At 39.0% G+C, this 22,106-nt stretch overlaps 2 protein-coding genes across 3 annotated transcripts in view; one reads left to right on the top strand and one right to left on the bottom strand.

The window, feature by feature from the left end:
• The window catches only part of nfxl1 (nuclear transcription factor, X-box binding-like 1), a 173,184-nt gene extending 171,932 nt beyond the window's left edge, over positions 1-1,252 (bottom strand). The window contains exon 1 of the mRNA XM_043691569.2: positions 962-1,252. Coding sequence (XP_043547504.2) covers positions 962-1,178 — 217 coding nt within the window. The 5' untranslated portion in view covers positions 1,179-1,252. The remainder of the gene's footprint in view (positions 1-961) is intronic.
• Positions 1,253-3,453: 2,201 nt separating this feature from the next.
• The window catches only part of LOC122550587 (ubiquitin-protein ligase E3A-like), a 36,451-nt gene continuing 17,798 nt past the window's right edge, over positions 3,454-22,106 (top strand). The window contains exons 1-5 of one of the 2 annotated variants that reach the window (XM_043691550.2): positions 3,454-3,597; positions 4,854-5,170; positions 7,208-8,427; positions 18,447-18,591; positions 19,202-19,407. In XM_043691550.2, coding sequence (XP_043547485.1) covers positions 3,533-3,597; positions 4,854-5,170; positions 7,208-8,427; positions 18,447-18,591; positions 19,202-19,407 — 1,953 coding nt within the window. In that variant the 5' untranslated portion in view covers positions 3,454-3,532. Of the gene's footprint in view, positions 3,598-4,853; positions 5,171-6,518; positions 6,553-7,207; positions 8,428-18,446; positions 18,592-19,201; positions 19,408-22,106 lie in introns of those variants that run through there. The other variant, XM_087987889.1, reaches the window with a different exon arrangement.

Raw genomic sequence — 22,106 nt, forward strand, 5'->3', positions numbered from 1 at the left:
CTTTTCCAGCACCTCACTCTCAGCTCTGATCTCCAGCATCTGCAGTCCTCACTTTCGCCTGGCCAATATTTCTGTCTTGGTCCTGCAGCACCAACAAGGCTCAGTACAGACTAGAAGATCAGCATTGTATCTTCTACTTAGGAACCTTGCAGCCATCAGAACTCAATGTCAAGTTCAATAAATTTCAGGCCTGAACACCTTTTAAGTCGTTCACCCACATCCAACCCATGTCATAACTTGAGCTGCTTTCAGCAATGTCAACTCATTGTCACCCATATCTGGTCAGCATGGACAAGATGGGCCAAAGGTTTCTGTGTTGTACATCTCTATGATTTACTATCGCCATTATCAGCTTTAGTCCATTCCTACCTTCCTAACAACCACCGCTTTGTCCGCCTAACTATCTTTCTCTCCCTCTGGGCTCCATCTCCACTTATCCACTCACTCTTTCCCATACCTGGTCATCAGGATAAATACCACCTTTCCCTAACTACTATCAGCTCTGAAGAGTCACTGGACTCAAATCATTAGCACTGCTTTCTTTCCACAGATGTTCTCAGATCCACAGAGTTTCCCTAGCAATTTCTGCTTTGGTTTCACAGTGCAGAATGTGGTGGACAAAACCATTGCTGGATTTCTGAATGCCTGACTATAAATGTATTTAGATATCAGCATACAAAAACAAGTAAACACAAAGTGATGAACGCATAGAGTCATATAAGACCACAATAAAATAAAATATTTTGCTTCCAAAATAGTGCACTACAATGAGGCCACTAGTTGTTTGGATCCATTCAATATATTTTCTGACAACTGGTGTTTCGAAACAATAGATTTCCGGACTGCAGAGATTACAGTGTACCAGCAATCTCAACAAGATGATGATATTGACAAACAAGTTTACTGTCCAGATGTTACACTCAGGCAGCCTCATTCAGTTTCTCTGTATGGTGTTATTTACCATTGCTAGGTTCGGACTGACTCCTCGACCAGTCGCCGCTGCTGCTGCTCCTCCAGCCGGAGCCGGAGCCGGAGCCGGAGCCTCTTCCATGTCTATTATCTCCTGCTGCACCAGCCTCAGGCTCTCGAACGATTCCAACCGCTTGAGAGGGGCCGCCTCCGCCTTTACCCCTCCCGCGGCCCCTGCCCCGTCCACCCTGCCGCCAAGCCGGCTCCATTGCCCGGCTCCTCTTCTCTTCCCTCCAGGCTCCTCGGGCGTTACTTAAGGCCTCGTCCCGGAGCCTGGACCACCAGCGGTTGGAGCCTCATCGCGCATGCGCCCAGCCGACTCGCGGCATCGCCGCCCCCTGCGCATGCGTTGTAGACGAAGCGCCCTGTGGGAATTGTATTCCACCTGCTGCAATCCCCGTTGCAGCTGCGCTAATATAGCGCCGTTCCAGGAGCGTTGTAAAACAAAATATGGCATGAAGAGGATGGCAAGGTTGAATACCAAAAATCTTAATGAAATAAAACCTTAAGTTATCTCGGGAATGTGACTTGAAAGAGGTTCTGAGATTTACATATTAATGAATCGAAGCCTGCAACGCATTCTGAAAGATAAAAGACTAAAGAGCAATCCAGGTTTGTTCAATGTATCGCATCAGTTGTATGACAGAATGATCTTTTGCTATAAATTCTGTGTTCTATGACCCTACTCCACTAGCTACCTAAGGAAGGAGCAGCACTCTGAAAGCTTGTACTTCCAAATAAACCTGTTGGACTATAACGGTGCTGTGTGATTTTTAACTTTGTCCACCTCAGTCCAACACCCACACCCCAACATCATTAATCAAAGGGGCAATTTGCAGTGAGGAATTCCCAAGGAAATAAGTGCTCTGCAGAAATCTTGTTGTTAACCGTCTTACCAGCACAGGAGGTCTGGGTGAGTGTCTCCAGTTCCCAGCGTGGTGTGGCTCTTACAAATTGGAAAAACATGGTGTCCAGCTCTCCTGGTTGCTTTGAGTCCTGACAGTTATAATTCTCAATGAAGGAGAACATGGCAGAGCCGTCAAGGAGGAACTGCATGTTCTCTTGGCTGTTGTTGTTGATTTTGGCTATAATGCTGTGATCGAAGAGCTCACTGGCCCTAACGTGCCCTAACATTCTTAAGGAATTGGAGAAATTCCATTGTTCTGTGTATTAATGATCAAATGTCACATAGTGCTTTTCAGAAAGCCAAGGTGCAAATGACAAGGGATCCCTTTGAGTCTTGAACATCACCACATGTTCCTGCAAATTAGTTCCTGCAAAACAGGAGAATCGACGTTTCGGGCATTAGCCCTTCCTGAAGAAGGGCTAATGCCCGAAACGTCGATTCTCCTGTTCCCTAGATGCTGCCTGACCTGCTGCGCTTTTCCAGCAACACATTTCCATCCCTGCAAATTAGTAGGAAACTGTATGCTCTGGTTTGAGGAAGGTCTGGCCAGTGAAACTGACTTGGAACATCTGGCTTAATTAGCTAAAAATATCAAAGTCTTAACTCAATCAAGTGCCTCGCAACATTCAATGGTGCACAGCAATAGTGTATCCTTCAAAATATAGGAACAACCTACTGCAGATGCTGAAATCTGTACTGAAAGCAACAAATACTGGAGGTCGCAGTGAGTCAGGCAGTATCCATGGAGAGTGGGCAAGCTAACGTTTCGAGTTGAAATGATTCGTCATTAGAGCTGACGTGAAATGTACCCTGAACAGCTATTTCTGATTTGTCATCAGGACAAATTGGAGGAAAGGCCAAAATTGAGGATTGAAGTAATCAACCTTGTGGGTAACAAAGAAACATTTGAGGGTTTCTGAAATGGTTGAGCCAAGGGTCCATGGCATGAAAATGAAAGTCATCTTTAACGTAGACTGTTGGACGTTTGGCTTCAGATCAAAATAAATGTTGAGAATGTGATCAGTCAAAAAGTGTGGTGCTGGAAAAGCACAGCCAGCCAGGCAGCATCCGAGGAACAGGAGAGTCAATGTTTCAAACATAAACTCTTCATCAGGAATGTGACTCCTTTTTTTACTCTGATCTCCAGCATCTGCAGTCCTCACTTTCTCCTGAGAACGTGATCAGTCTAGTTTAATTCAAAACAATAGCAAGGAAGGGAATGAATTTGTGGTGATGGTTTTGGTTTATTTAGTTCATTCATTTCTGGAATAAACTGCAACTCATCCAAGTCTGGAAGTCAAACAAGCAAACTGATAGATGAGGAGTCAAGAGAGGATGTCATGAAACTATCCCCATGTCTCCAAGAAAAGGAAGAAAGTATGGCATTTAGATAAGGAACACTAGGTATAACCTGGAGATTAATAGGAATGGCATAATGTTGGATATTCTCTGGCTGCAATCGGATGTGTAAAAGTGGATCATAGTGAGAAAGCTGGAGGCTGCAACGGGGACGGGGCATCTGGGACCGGAAATAGACTGTGGAGGCGGGGCAAGGGCCGGAAGTGGTTGGAGGGGCTGGGCCTGAGTGTGAAGGTCTATAATGTTTACGGTGGAAGTGGCCGTTGTCGCCTTATCTTCCTCTGTCTTCGGCCTCGCATGACTTCCCCTGACACTAACGCCCAGGTCACGCTGCTCGCCCCTTCTCCGGCGAGCCTCAAGCGGTGAGTGTCCCCCTCCTTGGTTGAGCCTAGCCTTGTCTAACCGATCGGAGATGGTGCACGGCCCATTGCAGGCGGCACTTGCAGCTCCTCAAACAACAGTGGCCTGGGCGAGGTGGACCTTGGCGCTAACCAGATTCAAGCCGTAGTCTCCCTCGGGCTGTCAACACAGTCCCAGGATCCCAGCCATGTCCACTTCATTGTAGTAAAAAATTGGTAAACCTGGAACGCTTGAAGGCATCTCTAGTTAACACGGCGAGGTGTCAAATTATTTATAAAGTGATACCAGTTCAGTGTTTCCCGTTCACATGTTTCCACGATCGTTTTTATTCAGAACAGATCTTATCTAATCACCCTTAAAAAAAAACTTCTTTCGTTATAGAGGAATAACTTTTTAATAGCTCTTTTCACCATCTCAGGACTTTTAAAAGTGTAATCAGAAAAATGACTACATTTGTACACAAGATGTTGGTTGAGATGTAAATTTTGGCTCAAAAACTTAGCACTGCTCTCACCCCTTAGTTTAATTAAGTCTGAGTTATGTTCTGATATGTGTGATACAAGTATAAATAAGAAGAGTATGGTCTCATCTACCGTTATTACTTACCCATAATGTATCGTACTGGATCAGGTAGTAATGACAATAATTTTAAAGCACAAAGTTAGTATTCATGCAATTATGCATAGTCCAGTTAAACCTTTCTTTGGTTAATTGTGTCAGCTCATTTGAAGTGTACTGCATAAATTCAAATGAATTGTAATACTGAGCAAATAAGCTGTGTGAAATTGTTTTGTGGGAGCAGCAGAGGTAACTCCTACAATCTGATACAATCACTCAATAAAATCTTAACTCTTGTTTCACATTTTCTTATGTGGCGTACTCTTGCAAACATTGATACTCTTGGAGCCATTTTGTCCCAAGATCTGCAAAGTAAACAATGCTGTGATTTTTAATTAATGTATGACAACATGAAAAGGCTTATAGTTTAACTAATGTAGAAAAAAAAAACCTGGTGATCTTATGAATCTCGGTGTGAACAATGGCAGATTCAGTATAATTTGAGTAATTTAATTATAACTGTAATATGCAAAGCCAAATTTGATTCGCAGTCAGCAAACTGTTGCTTATGTTCTGAACTTAGAGAGTACTTGCTTACATGAAGGGATAACGCAGAAATAGTTGTTCTGACATTTTATATACATCCACTTAAGGTCAGATTTTAATACTAGTTGACATCACTTTTTAAAATTTCTTATAGGAAACGAGAAGCTGCCAAGGAATTGATTGAAAGATACTACCTTCAATTAACACAAGGCTGCGGAAATGAGTTCTGTGCCAATGAGAATTGTGCTTCCTGCCCGGGTTTCAAGCAGTTGGACAATAATCAAGCTGCAGCCAGAGCTCTGGAATTATATCGCACCAGGGCAGAGCTATGCACAGCTTGGCCCATTAAGAAGCCAAGATCTTTGCTTTTCCAAAATGTTTCACCTGACAAATACAAACATAACAGCAAGGCTATTAGAAGTGAGTTGGATGAGATCTGTTGTAAGAAACAGCAGCAGAACAACTTTCAAAGTAAGGCTTTATTTTTCCTTGTCAGGTAAATGTTGATAGGCAAAATTGAATTTACTCAGTTGCTTATTTAAAAGCATTGATTTTCATCAAGAAGATCAAATGCTAGATCATTATTAGTTTAGGTATAGTCTTTATCTCTTTGAAGAGCTAAGCACAGTGGCTCAGTGGTCAGCACTGCTACCTCACGGCACCAGGGACCTGGGTTAGATTACAGCCTCGGGCAACTGTCTATGTGGAGTTTGCACATTCTCCCAGTGTCTGCGTGGGTTTCCTCCAGGTACACTGGTTTCCTCCCATAATCCAAAGATGTGCAGGTTTGGTGAATTGGCCAAGCTAAATTGCCCATAGTGTTAGGTGCATTAGTCAGGGGGAAATATAGGATAATAGGGTAGGGGAATGGGTCTGGTTGGGTTACTCTTAAGAGGGTCGGTGTGGACTTGTTGGGCTGAAGGGCCTGTTTCCACAGTGTAGGGATTCTATTCTAACTCTTTGAGGCAATTGTTGCAGCTTTCCTTAAGATACAGCAACCCAAACTCAACTGTCCTCTGTTGACTTTGCTACCTACTACAGCTGGTGCATTTGTTGCTGTTACCTTGTTGGAACCTCATTGACTTGTATTGGCTCCATGTCCCCAATTTCCTCTCTAAAATTCCAGTTCTCGTGTTTAAATCTCTTCATGTCTTTGCCAGTCCCTGCCTCTCTTTCCCTTTCTTCCTGTATCCATGTACTTGAGTACATGTGACAAAACTTAATTCTAATTTACCTGTTATAGATCTAGAACTTCCCAATTTCATTACTTTCAACTCTGGCTTACTATGCGGCCCCTTTTCTTTTTACATTATCTATAATAATTATTTTAAGTTATAATTATAATTCCTTTAAAAATGGTACTTTTCAGGTATTTTGTTGGTGTGGGAGAACTCAAAATCATTGTTTTGTTTTGATAGTATTTGTTATCTGCAACATTGATACCACACGAGACAAAATACCAGATCTACTTCTATTTTATTCATGGTTAGGTTGCTGTAGAATGTCACATGGTAATCTTTGTTCCACTGAGAATATTAATTAAGGAACTAATACATTTTCATGTCAAGTCTTCCATCTTAACTTTAGCAGCAACCAATTCCAGGAGTATAGCAGTGGAATTGCGCTAATGAGACAATAGTTGCTTAGTCATTATGTGCATTAATGACTTTGTCTTTATGTGCATTAAAGTTTGTGTTTTCTTAAAAAGAACAGAATATTTGTGACCTCCATTCCTGAGTGTTGTTGAACTGTCATATTGTAGATATTCTGACCTCTAGCAAAGTCCTTGAAATAAACATCTTGAAACACGTTGATTTTGTTTTTACATTCTACCATGTGGAGCATTTCTGCAAGTAAGTATATTTGGAAATTCCTATACCAGGAGTGCCTTTTATTCAAAGTGAACTTGTCACTTCAGCTGTTCATGTGCTCCCTGGGTTGAAGTAACAGATTTTTTTTGCATGATTTACTAGCTTTAGTTTTGTATGTGCAGGTGATGGTTTCGTTGTGTCACATTTCATATATTTTGTAGTTCCTGCAGGTTTTGTTTCTGTACCTTTTTTGTCCCCCTTAACTTGAGGTTGGCTTTCTCCTGATGATCCTATTTGTTTTCATTTTCTAAAATGAAAAAATTGTAAAATATTATAGAACAGACTATATTAATCAAGTTTAAGTTTCATTAATTCTAAAATTATCCAAAAGGTCATTTTGTTTTGTGTTTGCAAATTTTCATTTGCAGTTGTTTAGGTCTTAAGGAGCTTGATGGCCTGAGATGCTAATTTGTTTTTTAAACTTCATTCTTTAGTTAATAGTAGCTCTTCTTGACAGTGAATTTGTCTAACGCTACTGATTGTGAAATATGTTCAGAAATTGAAATCGTTTGATTACAAAATAGAACATCTTGTTTGTTTTGGTGCAAAGATTTAATGTAATTATTATATAATGGAGAAGGAAAGTATTGTTTTAACTATGTTACTTATTTTATCAACTGATTATTTTTATTGCTAGATATAACCTATCTTACTGAAGAAAAAGTGGATGAAATTCTCAGTGTATGCAATGAAACTGGAGACATCTCACCACTGGTTCATGTTACAGGCCGGATATTCTCCCGTTCAGAAACACTAGTTAAGAGCTTTAGGAAACCTGAGATGAAGAGAAATTGCTTGAGTTGTCTACCAGGAAATGTACCGGATAATTTGGAAAAAAGTGCTGAACTGCAAACAATAACGGAAAGCGATCATTCAGCACCTTGTTGCTCACAGCAGAAACCTTGTGATTGTGTTGGACAAACATTTACGCTTGAAGAATTAACTGTTGATGTGAAATCTGTACGAAGAGTCTACACAAAACTACTGTCACATAACCGGATAGAAACTGCACTGATTAATGCTTTGATGTATCTATCACCAGATGTGGAATGTGAATTAAGTTATCATAATGCATATACCAGGGATCCAAACTACCTAAACTTATTCATAATTGTCATGGAAAATCACAACCTACATAGTCCTGAGTATCTGGAAGGAGCCTTGCCAATGTTCTGTAAAGCAATGTGCAAGCTTCCTTTGTCAGCACAAGCCAAATTGATACGTCTGTGGTCAACATACACTTCTAGTGACATTCGCAGAATGGTTGAGGTCTTTCAGCAGCTTATCACATTCAAAGTAATAAGCAATGATTATAGTTGTCGAAATTTGGTAAATGAAGATGACACAGCTGTTGCAGCAGCTAAATGTCTAAAATTGGTGTACTATGCAAATTTGCTGGGTGGCACGTTAACCACAGAGGATGAAGAAGAAGAATTGTCACAAGAAAACAGTGAAGCAAATTTGCACCAGAACATTTTGATTGAGGACACCCGTTACAAGAAGGGTCCCCGGGTGGACCCCTTGGAAAAAGAACTTAATTTTAAAGCTATTGACTGCTGTCAACCTGTGATATCTTATGATGAATTTGTTAACGAGTCATTGAACAATATTCTTGCAATGGATAAAGACTACATATTTTTTAAAGTAGACAGTGAAAAGAAGTTTTCTTTCTTGACATGTCCATTCCTCCTTACCCCGTATACAAAAAGTCAAGGCCTCTATTATGACAACAGAATACGAATGTTTAGTGAACGACGTATAACTGTTTTATACAATTTGGTACAAGGTCAACAGATTCAACCTTATTTGCGACTTAAAGTACGGCGCGATCATATAATTGACGATGCTCTTGTGCGGGTATGTACCAGCATTTTCTTTTCAAAGAATCTTGCTTAATATAAGCATTTCTGTGAATTTTTTTAACTACAACTGATAGATGAATGTATAAATAGGTGTTAAGAGTTAAATTATTTTTCTAATGAGATGTGTTTTATTGACATGTCGTCTATTCTGGGACAATTTTTATCAATTGTAATGTTGAATAGGGATGAAAAAAATCAAGTTTCTAACAATTTTTCATTAAATGACATAATCCAATCATAATCTTAAACAAAGCCAATTGCATAGATGGGAGGAGTGGCTAAGCTTCTTTGGGCAATAGGCTAAAATGTCTGATGGTAATTAAACGCTGACATGCATTTGAAGGAAAAATTTCAAAATATTCAGCAAAAAGTACATTCCATCGAAAGACAAAAACTCAGCAAGAAAGATCCATCTGTAGCTCAGGAAGTTAAGGGTCATATTAGATGGAAAAAAGGGGCTTCCAACACTGCAAAGAACAGTGTTAACTCTGAAAATTGGGAATAAAGGCTAAAAAAGTGATTAAAAAGGGGAGAAAAAAATCTGAGAGTTAACCAACCAGAAATATAACAACAGATTGTAAAACGAAATCTAAAAGTAAATCTAAAGGAAAATAGTAGTTATTGTAAATACTGTTCCTTTGGAAGCAGAAAATGAGACAATGGCAAACATTGAACCATTGTCTGCCATTCAAAGTAGAAGGTACAAGTTAGACACAAGAAGTGGAGAGTAAACGTTAAGGGAATTAATATCAGTGGAGAAACTCGATGGACGAAACTGACAAGTTCTCAGGAGCTGATGTCTCATGTCTCAAGGCTCAAAAAGGGAGAGTTGCATAGTTACTGCAGATAGTGGCTGTAATTTTCCAAAATTCCCTAAATTCTGGGACAATCCTAGCAGATTGAAAGCTAGAAAGCATAGCTATTAAGGAAAGGAAGGAAAATGAAAGCTATTAGTCACAATGCACAAGAAAGCATTTTTGAAATTCTTCATGGCATCTGTATTGCTGTCCATCAATAATTGCCCATGACAAGATGGTACTAGGCTGCCTCCTTGTATTGATGTGTATGTAAACCCAGAGTATTGTTCAGAATTTTGACCCAGTGACAGTAAAGGAGCAACAATGCAGTTCCAGTTCTGGCTTGTGAGGAGAACTTGCAGTTAGCAGTATTCCCATGTATCTTTTGCCTTTATTCATTTAGGTGGTAGACATTGATGGGTTTAGAAATTGTAATCAGTGGAGCTGTGGTGAGTTGTTGGAGTGCACCTTGCAAATAACACAAGCTGCTACCACTGTGTGACAGTGGTGAGAGGTGTAAATATTAAAAGTGGGTGATGAAGTGCCAATTAAGCAGGCTGTTTTTTTTTCCTGGATAATATTGAGTATCTTGTATATTGGAGTTGCACCCATTCAGGCATAGGGAGAATAGCTTGTTACACTCCTGACGTGTTTTGTAAACGGTTGGGCATTGGGAACGTCTTGTTGCCAGAATATTCATATACCTGATCCAGTTCAGTTTCTGGTTAAGTCACCAGGATTTTTAAAAATTCATTCACAGGATGTGGGTATCATTATCTAGGCCAGCATTTAGGCCATGATGTTGATAGTTGTGATTTAGTGATGGTAATGTCATTAAATGTCAAGTGGAAATGCTTAGAATCTTTCTTGTTTGAGGTGGTCGTTGCCTGGCATTTGTTGAAGCACCTGTTATTTGCAACTTACCAGTCCGAGCCTGGGTGTTGTCAAGGTCTTACTGCAAATGGCCATGTAATGCTTCGGTACCTGAAGGATCATGAGTGGTGTAGAACATTGTGCAATCATCAGCGAACCTTTGTGATGGAGGGAAGGACATTTGAAGATGGTTGGGACGCTCAACAGCTGGGGCTGAAATGACTGACTACAAAGAACCACAACCATCATCCTTTGTGTTAGGTATGACTCCAACGAGCTGAATGTTCATTTGAATCCCATTGACTCATTGAATCACAGACTTTTACTGTACAGAAGGAAGCCATTTGAACCATTTTGTCTGTCCAGAAGGAGCTACCCAGCTAATCATATGCTCCAGCCCTATTGCCATAGCCCTCCAAATTCATCACTTTCAAACATATATCCAGCTCTCTTTTGAACACTTCTATGGAATCTGCCTCCACCATTCTCCTCAGCAGCGCATTTCAAATCCTAAAAATTCTGAGTAAAGAAGTTTCTTCTCATCTCACTCCTGGCTCTCTTGCTGATGGTCTTGAAATTGTGACTCCGAGTTATTGACATACCAACTAGTGGAAATAGAATACCGTTTTTTGCCCTGTCAAAATTGTTCATAATTTTGAACAATTCAATATGGTCACCTCTTTTCTGCTCCAAGGAGAATAAGCCCAATTTCTCTAATCTTTCCTGTATCTAAAATCCCTAATTCTTGTTATCATTCTAGTAAATCTCCTTTGCACTGTTTCCAGTGTTTTAACATCCTTCCTTAAATAAGATGCCAGAGCACACAGCTGTGGGCTGACCAAACATTTCTAGACATGTAGCATCACTTCTTTGCTTTTATACTCCATGCCTCTATTTATAAACCCAAGGATCCTAAAAGCTTTCTTAATAACTGTTTCATCTTGCCTGGCCACCTTCTGAGAACAGTGCAGGTGTTCCCAATGTTCCTCTGTTCCTAGACTCCTCTCAGAGTTGTACCATTGAACCTATATTGTGTCTCTGTGTTTCTTCAACCAAAATGCACCAGCTCACATTTCTCTGCATTGAAATTCATCTGCCATGTGTCTGCCCATTTGGCCAACTTGTCCATATCTGTATGAAGTTGCATCATCTTCACAATTCACTATTATCTCTAGCCTATCTGCAAAGTTAGAGATATTGCCCTCAAAGCAATTTCCAAACTGTTATATGAATCAGAAAAATCAAAGGTCCCAACGCTGATCCCAGGGAACCACCACTTCCAATTCTTCACCAATCTGAGAAATGCACATCTATATCTATCCTCTGTTTGTTTTCACCAACTTCTAATCCATGCTGCAAAAGACCTATCAATCCTAAACATTTCTAATTTGGCAAACAAATTGCCTTGTGGCACAGAATCAAATATTTTCTGAAAATCCAAGTATACAACATCACAAGCACTACCCTCATCTTGTGTCATCTCGTCAAAGAACTCAATTAAATTTGTCAGACAAGTCCTGCCCTTGACAAAGCAATGGTAATTGTCGAGTATTAACTTATTTTCCCTAAGTGTAGGTTTACCTTATCCTGTATGGCCTCCATCAGTTTTCCCAGTGTTGACATCAAGGTGACAGGTCTATAGTTTCCTGGGTTACCCTTTGCCCCTTTCATAAACAATGGTGTCACATTTGCAATCCTCCACTCTCCCAAGACTCATTTTGTATTCAGAGGCCTGGAAAATTTTCAAGGGCTCTGCAATTCGCTGTCTTGCCTCTCTCAGCAATCAACAATGTATCCATCCAGGCCAGTCTACTTCTCTACCTGGAATACTGCTGCCTTTTAACCACCTCTTCTTTGTCTAACACCATATTGCTCAATTGCTCAGCGTCCACATTTTCAACAAGGCTGTTATCAACATTTTTCTATTGGATAAAACCAGAAGCAAACCACTAAATTATAAGAGATAGGATTTATTACCATCTAGAAAAGAATAATCTGATCAGGGACAGTCAGCACGGTTTTGTGACGGGTAGGTCGTGCCTAACGAATCTTATTGACTTTTTTGACAAAGTGACCAAACAGGTAGATGAGAGTAAACCGGTTGATGTGGTGTATATGGATTTCAGCAAGGCGTTCAATAAGGTTCCCCACAGTAGGCTATGATACAAAATGCAGAGGAATGGGATTGTGGGAGACATAGCAGTTTGGATCAATAATTGGCTTGCTGAAAGAAAACAGAGGGTTGTAGTTGATGGAACATGTTCATCTTGGTGTCCAGTTACTAGCGGTGTACCGCAAGGGTCGGTGTTGGGTCCACTGCTGTTCATCATTTTTATAAATGACCTGGAAGAGGGCTTAGAAGGGTGGGTTAGTAAATATACGGATGACACTAAGGTCGGTGGAGTTGTGGATAGTAACGAAGATGTAGTAGGTTGCAGAGAGACATAGGATGCAGAACTATGCTGGGAGGTGGCAAATGGAGTTTAATGTGGACAAGTGTGAGGTGATACACTTTGGACGGAGTAATCGGAATGCAAAGTACTGGGCTAATGGTAAGATTCTTGGGAGTGCAGATGAGCAGAGAGATCTCAGTGTCCATGTACACAGATCCCTGAAAGTTGCCACTCAGATTGACAGGGTTGTTAAGAAGGCATATAGTGTTTTGGCCTTTATTAATTGAGTTCCAGAAACAGGAGGTTATGCTGCAGCTGGACAAAGCTCTGGTACAGCCACACTGGAGTATTGTGTTCAGTTCTGGTCACCGCATTATAAGAAGGATGTGGATGCTTTGGAAAGGCTGCAGAGGAGATTTACTAGGATGTTGACTGGTATGGAAAGAATGTCTGAGGGCCTTGAGGCTGTTCTCGTTAGAAGAAGGTTGAGAGGTGACTTAATAGAGACATACAAGATAATCAGAGGGTTAGATAGGGTGGACAGGGAAAGCCTTTTTCCAAATATGGGGACGGTAAACTCGAGGGAACACAACTTTAAAGTGAGGGGAGATAGGTATAAGACAGATGTCAGGGGTAGTTTCTTTACTCAGAGAGTAGTAAGGGTATGGAATGCTTTGCCTGCAACGGTAGTAAATTTGCCAAGTTTAAGTGCATTTAAGTCGTCATTGGACAGGCATATGGACGTACATGGACTAGTGTAGGTGGAATGGTATGATTAGTATGACAGGGCGGCGCAACATCGAGGGCCGAAGGGCCTGTACTGTGCTGTAATGTTCTATGTACTTCTGTCATATGCTTTGCTTCACTGAGCAGCTTACCTTATAAGCCCTACTCTATCTTTCACTAACCTTTTACTATTAATATGTTTGAAGAGCATTTTACTATTTGTTTTAGCCTTCCCTCATGCTTCCTCTTAGCCTTCCTTATTCCAGCCTTAGCTCTTCTCCTGCATTTGAGGTACTCTTCCAAATTCCTATTGCTATTATTATTCCAGTATGCATCATATGCCTCCTTTTTCTTCCTTATTTTCTCATCAATATCCTTAATCATCCAGAGTACTCTAACTTTGGGCGTTCCATATTTATTTCTCATGAATACATACTTAGCTTGCACCTTATTCATCTTTCTTTCCATCCCCTCTTTACCAACCAAAATGGATTTCCAGTCAGTGTGCACTTGTTCAACTTTTAGACCCTTAAAACCGGCCCTTTTCCAGACTGGTGGATCATAATCCTGTATTCCTGGGATACCTGTATCGCTGGGACTCCTTGACTCGGTCAATTGCTACGTTGGTATCAAATGCAGTGATTCTCAACTCCACTCTTTTGTTCAGCTCTTTTGTCCATATTTGGGCAATGGCATTAATGAAGTGAGGAGCTGAGGCAGAAGCCAAACTGAACTCTTAAGTGCATGCTGCCTGATGGTGTTAATCACTTTGCTGACAAGTTGAATCATGTTGAATGATGGACTGGATTCTATCAACATAATGGCTTATTGTTGCTTCTATTTCCTATGTTTCCATGAGATGCTGTGGGCAGTCAGCAAAATTGTATTCAACCACAATCTGTAACCTCAGGGCCTGGCATATTCCCCACTCTTATCATACTATCAAGCTGAGGACCCAAATCAAGCTCAATAAAAAGTGCAGGAGGCGATGCCAAAGCGTAGTGATAGGCCAGTAATTGCCATGTATGACTTGTTCTGCTTTTTGTGCGCAGGACATACCTGGATAAGTTTTAACTCTGTCTGATGGATACCAGTGTTAAAGTTGTACCAGAACAGCTTGGTTAGGATCATGTATAGATCTGAAGGACATGGCTTCAATACTATTGCCAGAATGTTTTCAGGGCTTTTGCCTTAGCCAGTGCCATCAGCCACTTTTTGATATTACTTGGAGTGAATTGAATTGGCTGAAGACTGGCATCTGTAGTGCTAGGGACCTCAGGAGGAGTCTGCAAAAAAAATTCAGTTGGCTCTTATGTCTCTGGATGGATGTGAACATATTAGCCTTATCTTTGCACTGAAATTCTGGTTTTCCCCATTATTGAAGCTTCTATATGTGGAGCCTCTTCCTTGTATTAGTTGTTTAATTATACGCCATCATTCACTGGACGTGGCTGGGCTTACAGCACTTACAAGTGATTTGTTGATTCTGGGATCACTTAACTCTGTCAGTTGCATGCTGTTTTGTTTATTTGAAAATCAAGTAGTCCTGCGTTTTAGTTTTACCTGTCAGAGGAAGTGTGGAGGCTAGTACAATTGCAACATTTAAAAGGCATTTGAATGGGTATATGAATAGGAAGGGTTTAGAGGGATATGGGCCAGGTGCTGGCAGGTGGAACTAGATTGGATTGGGATATCTGGTCGGCATGGACGAGTTGGACCAAAGGGTCTGTTTCCGTGCTGTACATCTCTATGATTCTATGACATCTCATTTTTAGAATGTCTCCTGCTATTCTGCTGATGAAATGTAAATTGGTGTGGTTTCCCAGGGAATGGGGCTCAAACCACTTTGTTCCTCATATAATAAACAATTTAAACATGGGTGTGAATGAATCTTAAAATTTGCTCATAATTCTAAATTGGAACCCAGCTAACTGCGAAAGAATTGAAAAACAGTATAGAACTGGAAAGATATGAGCAAACGCAGTTCAGCATTGATAAAGTTAAGCATTACATTTCAGTTATGGAGAAATAGATCATAGATTCAAAATATATCTTTAATTATAAAATTCTTACTGGACCAGAGGAATGAAAGTTAGGACAGAGGGCAAACATTTCTTAAAGCCAGATTACAAGTGGCAAAAGGATTTTTTAAAAAGCAAAAATCAGATTTGGGTGTCATCTATAAGGGCATTGAACAGAAAGATACAATGTTGAACCTGAACAGAAAGATACAATGAAGAATTGGGATTGGTTTTGTTGACTTATTATAAATAAGATATAGGAAACAGGAAAACTTACATAAACTCAACTGTTTGCTTTTTTTGGATTCAAGATAGTACTGGAGCACAGCAACTCTTTGCTGCCAGTTCTCACTAATCTTAATCTTACATGACTTACAATCATCTGCTCTTTTAAACCTCAATTCTAAATCTTTTAAAATTACTAATAGTGTTCTTTCTTTTCACCTTCTCCGCAGCTGTAACATTGTATTCTTTACTCTGTTCTATTACGTCTATGTTATGGTATGATCTGTCTACACTGATACAAAACATTACCTGGGTACATGTGGTAATAATCAGATCAATTCAAATAGTGTTACCATTGTGCACATGGCTAGTCAGAAAACATCTAAGGTATCCACCAAGCAGAGTGGAAAATTGCCCAGGTATGTCCTGTGCATAAAGCAGAACAAATCCAATTACTGGCCTGTCATTCTACTCTGACATTGCTTCCAGCGAAGGCTTTTTTAAAATCTGCAATCTAAGGATTTTTTTCATTCCAGCAGGAAAGTTTTCAGGCTTCCTAATTGAAATCTTCAACAACATGACAGTAAATAATTGATGTAGGTTTTACATTAGTTTGAGAAATGTTCATTTCAAGGGATCACTATGAAATTGTTTTACTCCTGCAAAGGGTTGTAGAATATAGAATCACAGTCAATTAGCAACTTAAATACTCTGTAGAATAAAACAGCTCAGATGAAGTCATTAAGCCCATTATTTCTATGCCTGACCTTAAATAAGCTTACAGCAGGACCTGTAAAGTGGGTTTGAGAGGAGCTGAAATTTTGATGTCCCAAGCTCTTAGACGACAATAAGTGTAGATCTCCAAGCAAGTTATTTGTGCTTCCTTTCTAACTGGCTACTTTCCTACCATCCACCCTCCAGCTCAGAGAGAAAGTTGGGGATGCACTGCTTTAGAATGTTTTAACAAGTAGGAAATAGCTAGTTCCAGTATGAAGCTCGCATCAATGCTTGCATGCAACACTGACTAGATGACCTCTATGCTTAAATTGCTGCATTGTGTTTCTATTGCTTAAATTTGCTGTTAATGCTTTTTAATATGTTTGTTCCCACATTGTGTTTCTAGCATCAGTCTAATGTAAGTTTAAACCTACATTTATAATGCTGTGGGAAGGAATTGAAAGGTGAAGGGAGATATAAATTTATCTTTAAAGTTAAGCAGACTTCAAGATGCAGTTCAGTTATGGAAGGTTGTAAGCAAATACACTCTCTCTGGTAAAGTTAGTAATTTCACATCAGAAGTGGATACATCTTTGGTGCTCTTGGATACTGGTGCCAATTGACCAGTCAAACTGAGTGGGGTTAAGCCCACCACCAAGAAGTGAATTCATCCCACTCTTCCAAAGTAAACAGCAGGCCAATGTGCTACACGCAGTTTGCTGAAGTTTTAGCTGATGGAAATCAAGCCGTACTACTGTGCACTTGGGCATGGTGATTCTTCATCTTTGATACTTGCCAACCTGCAACTAAGTTCTCTGGATTTGAGTAAGTGACATATAATTGAGAAAATAATGCATATCTGATATGTTAAAAAATGTGATCTGAAATGTATTGTTACTATTTTGACTTGGTGAATGTTAAGCATGGTAAGTTGTTATACTCTGGATAACAAAACAGAACGGTTTCAATTATTCCTTAATTTTACTCAGCTGCTAATTTAGGCTTGATGTAAAAGTTTATTTTTTTTTTAAAAAGTTATAAAGCATATGGAAATATGACTGTTTTACCTCTGTCCAATTAATCTGCAGTAAAGTTTCTGTCTGTTGCTATAGTTGAAATCTGGTGTAATCATACACAAGACGAGCAATAATTTTGAAAGTGGAATTGAACCTCGATGTCATTGCTTAGATTGTACCATGTTAATGCTAAGCCTGAAAGCTGTGAAATACTTTCACATTTTAGTTTGCTGTTGTTAGTTTTGATAGATTTGAGGAGTACTGGTTTTCTTCCTCTTACCCACTGTTATTGATCTTTTCTGTGATATATGCAGATCCTGAAGTCCTTCCTTGAGGTTGGCCTTCCTGAATTATGATTGAGTTATGTGGCCATATTTTTCTACTATGCATTCACCAAGCTGTTTATTTTTCTCTAAAAATAATGACGAAGGAATAATTGTAGGCTAGTGAGTGCACAAGCAGATACCACTGTCAATATGTTAATAAGTGAAATGGGCTTTGATTGAGAAGGTCACTGTATGTGACAACTTTGAGATCTTTAGGTGTGTGATATAATTCTGTACGTTGAAATCCTATTTAGTGATAATTTCATTCAATGTATGCAAGTATTTTCATTTAGAAGTTTTTAAACTTTATTTCGGCTACGCACAGTGGGCATAGAATTTTTTTAAAAAACATTTTACAGTGTTCCTTTTTGCCCCCACTTTTGTTCCATCAGTTAGTTTAAAGAATTTCAGAACTTTAATTTTATATTTGCCATATCACAGCTTCTGTCTGTGCTCTGGTTATGATTTGCTGACTGTCTAAATATGCCCATCAAGTGGTAATTCAAAGAAACCAAAATAAAAGCCAATCTTTGAAACTGATAAATAGCAAAGCAATTTAACTGTTAGATACAGAAGATAACCAATTTGAACAAATAGTTGTGGTTTTCACACTATTATTTGTTGTGAACTTTGACATTTGCTATTGTCTATAATAGATAACCATGTAAGCTGAATGTTAAGCCCACATGGTAGCATAATGATTTTCCTTATTGCAGGTCACTAATGTAATTCTACTTGCTGTATGGGAGCCAGCTATCAATCTTTTTTAAAGTGTAACTGTGCAGATTAGAACAAAATGGTAACACAGCTGGGAATTTGGTTCCTAATATTTCTTTAAGTACCATGAGTTGATGGGTTACTTTTCTGCTTCCTTTGACTATTTTTCTTGTTTAAAATACTTCACTTCTGTTGTTTTTCAGTTGGAAATGATTGCCACAGAAAATCCTTCAGATTTGAAAAAGCAGCTTTATGTGGAGTTTGAGGGGGAACAAGGAGTGGATGAAGGTGGAGTTTCCAAGGAGTTCTTTCAGCTGGTGGTTGAGGAAATTTTTAACCCAGATATAGGTATTTCTTCAACTTCAGTACATCATTTCATAGCCAGAATGAATGCAGATTCTTTTTCAGTATCTCATTCAGGTGAAATATTTTAAATACATTTAACCAAGATCAAAAACCTACTGTGCGATAGTTGCTTTATTCTTTGGTTGCTTGGACATGAGAAAATGTTTTATGATAAATATAGGAGTGACATCCTTAAACAGTATTCACTTAAGTGTCTGACAGATCATTTAATTGTTTTTAGGCTGGATTCAGATGGTGATATACTGAATGCACTGAACAACCCTGTTCAAATGTTCACTATTGAATAATTATTGCCAACTACGATTCTTACCGTTCTAATGGTATTGTTAGGTAAATTTAAATGGGGTAAATTTAAGTGGGGTAACTTCAGTAGGGAAGTAAGAGTTTGAATTATGTTTGATAAAATTACTGACAGGTTTTAATTGTAACTGGGTAATCATACGTTCCAGCAATGCAGACACTAAGTATCATCAGACTGTCAAGGAAGGTGAATGAATTAAAGTTCCCATTGCTCCTTTTATTCAGGTAAGTGATTAGTTTACTTAAGTTTCCCAGTTGCTCACAAGGAAATACTTTTTTTTCCTTCTTGTAGGAATGTTTGCTTACGATAATCAAACAAAACTGTTTTGGTTCAACCCTACCTCATTTGAGAATGATGGACAATTCACATTAATTGGAATCGTGCTTGGTCTAGCAATCTACAATCACTGCATCCTTGACGTCCATTTTCCTATGGTGGTTTACAGGAAGTTGATGGGCAAGAAGGGAACTTTAGAAGATCTGGCTGACTCTCACCCAGTAAGTTAATACCAATTTGCTGTTTTGATGTAATTTTTCATCAAATCCATTTAACTAAAATGCATCTATTACAAGTTTTAACAAATCACAAATTATCAGTGAATCAAGTGGAACTGTGGCAGTTAATTGATTTTAGTAAACTAAGCCAATGCAATAGATTGGGTTGATGATGTATATTAAACTAGAAGTTTAAAATAAAAAGTCATAAGAATCTTTTGTGATCATTGGATATTCCATTTTTTGGACAATGATGTACTTTTAAAGATGTAACTGCTGTTGCAATGTAGGAAATCCATCGGCCAGGTTGTGCACAACAAACTCCACAAACAGCATTGTGATAATGACCAGATAACCTTTTCTGTGAAGTTAATTGTGGGATATATATTGGCCATGCCAACGGGGATAACCCCACTGCTTTTCAAAATAGCACATTGATCTTCTATGTCCAGTTGAAAAGGCAATCAGGAGTTCTGTTTAGTAACTCATCTAAAATATAGTGCTTCCAACAGTGCAGCATTTAATTATTACTGGACTTTAATCATTTTTATTGTGCTAAAGTCTTGCAGTTGAACTTGAATACTTATGACTAAGGCAAATGTACTACCAACATAGCCATGGCTACTGCACACATTATTTAAATGCAAGGTTTCTGTTTGTTATTTAAAGAGCATGATGCTATTTAATAAACTAAGTATGTGCTCCATGGAGAATCCTAAAAGAAGGGAACATTACAGAATCAAGAAATGAGGAGGGTAAATCTAAACAAGAAAGATGGCAGAGTCTCATTCTTATTATGACAGATTTTCATACATGTACCTACATTGCACGCTGAAGCAAGGCATTCTTGAATGAGTTTGGCAGTCATTTACTTCAACCAGACTAGGCAAATTCATGATGGGACCCAGCCATTGAAGTTTGTTCTCTACCAGCACGACAAAGCTGTTGTCACTCTTCCATTCATACTTTTACAAAAAACTAAAGGCTCATAAAGGGTACTTTTCATATCACTTTCCAACATTGTTAAATATGTATTTATTAGATATTGTCAATTGCACATTTGTCTCTTTGAACGAACCAACAGCTGTTAAGATCACAATTTTCAACAGAGCTATCACCTTAGCAATCATGTCAAATAAATAGATGAAATGCATGTGTATTAATTTGTATATGTTGTGTACAGATGTGTAGTGAGTCAATTATCATTTGTCTGAGTTAAAAGGAAAGTGAGCAATGTACTTTTTTTGAGTTCAAAGTATTCCTTAACAGTATTAATTTTAAAATCTTCCAATGACCTTTGGGAATGCCAAAGCCATCTTACTCAGCAGCAATCAAAATCTTTTTCCCTTCTCCCTGCCTGAAGCTGGAAAAATGATTTACATTTCTAATGTCATAACGCAACAATGAGTTAAACTTCCAATCTACAGTCCGTCACTGAGATAGCTGGTTTCTGGCTTAGAGCCATCACTGTTCAACCACCGTGCCTCACTCTACTACTGCTAAAATTGTTAATTATTCTATTGTTACCACTATACACAACCTCTGTTTTCTGACCTCCCGCCCTCCCACTTTATTCAAACTCAACTAGTTTGTATCTATTCCATTACGTTTTGTCATATACCAACTCCTGCTTATCATCACTAATCTAGTGGTTCCCTAGTTCCCAACACATTGAATTCAGTGTCCTTGCCCTCATTTAGAATTCCTTCAAGAACCTAACTCTGCCCATGCTTGGTGCTCCGAATCCAGCACAATTGCAACTACTGGGAACTATGACTTTGGACTCTGCTGAGAGCTGCTCTGAAGTTGTAGGACTCTGGAAACTGCAGGTTGTGTCAGACACTGTCAGGTATGTCCCTGCTACATTTCAAATCAGTGTTCTAATGTGGGTTTACTTTTATTTTAAACACAAATACAAATGTTATTTTGCTTCACAAATTGTATCAGGAAGTTTCTGAAAGAGATGAGCTGCACATTGCAAAGATAGATCTTTGTTCCATTTCTTTGGTTTGCAATTCTGACAGAGAATAAAATCTTGGGCCCTGCTGTGTGCTGATTCTCTTTTCTATCTATTTGATTTACTCCTATATTATTGAATTGGTTACACCACTTTGTAAGGATTCACCTGTTCATATTGGTGGAGGAGGGGAATCATTAGGAATGGAACATTTGGACTTGTAATGAAAAGATTGAACCCCACCTGTTGCACAATTCTGGTCATGTATTATAACAAGGATAGAGACATTGGAGAGGGGAAAATGCACGAAAACAATATCAGCAATCCATTGGTAGCTTGATGAATATGCTGGATCTGTTTCCCTTCGAAAAGGGTGGTCTAAGTGAGATCTTTAAAATTATGCAGGGTTTGATAGAGTAGGCACAAAGAATGATCAATACCGATTCACCAAAAAAAATCAAAAGTGGAATTCAGAAAGTTCTTTGCCACAAGATTGAGAATCTGAATCTCCTATTTTAGGAAGTGGTTAAGGTGAATCGTATACTTCCATCTCCGGGAAGACTACATAAGTATGAGTAAGAAAGAATATAGTGGGATATGCTGATAGATGAGGGACAACGTTAGAAGTCTCAAAAAGAAAATAAATGCCACCTTCGGCAGGTTGGGCTGTTTGGCCTGTTCCTGTGCAATGTGTAATGTAACCTCTATAATAAAACAAAAAACTCTGGATGTTGAAAGTTTGCAA

This window comes from Chiloscyllium plagiosum, unplaced genomic scaffold (genome assembly GCF_037043375.1).
Source record: "Chiloscyllium plagiosum isolate Xiang-an unplaced genomic scaffold, Cpla_swu_hap1 HiC_scaffold_1, whole genome shotgun sequence".
NCBI classification, from domain to species: Eukaryota; Metazoa; Chordata; class Chondrichthyes; order Orectolobiformes; family Hemiscylliidae; genus Chiloscyllium; species Chiloscyllium plagiosum.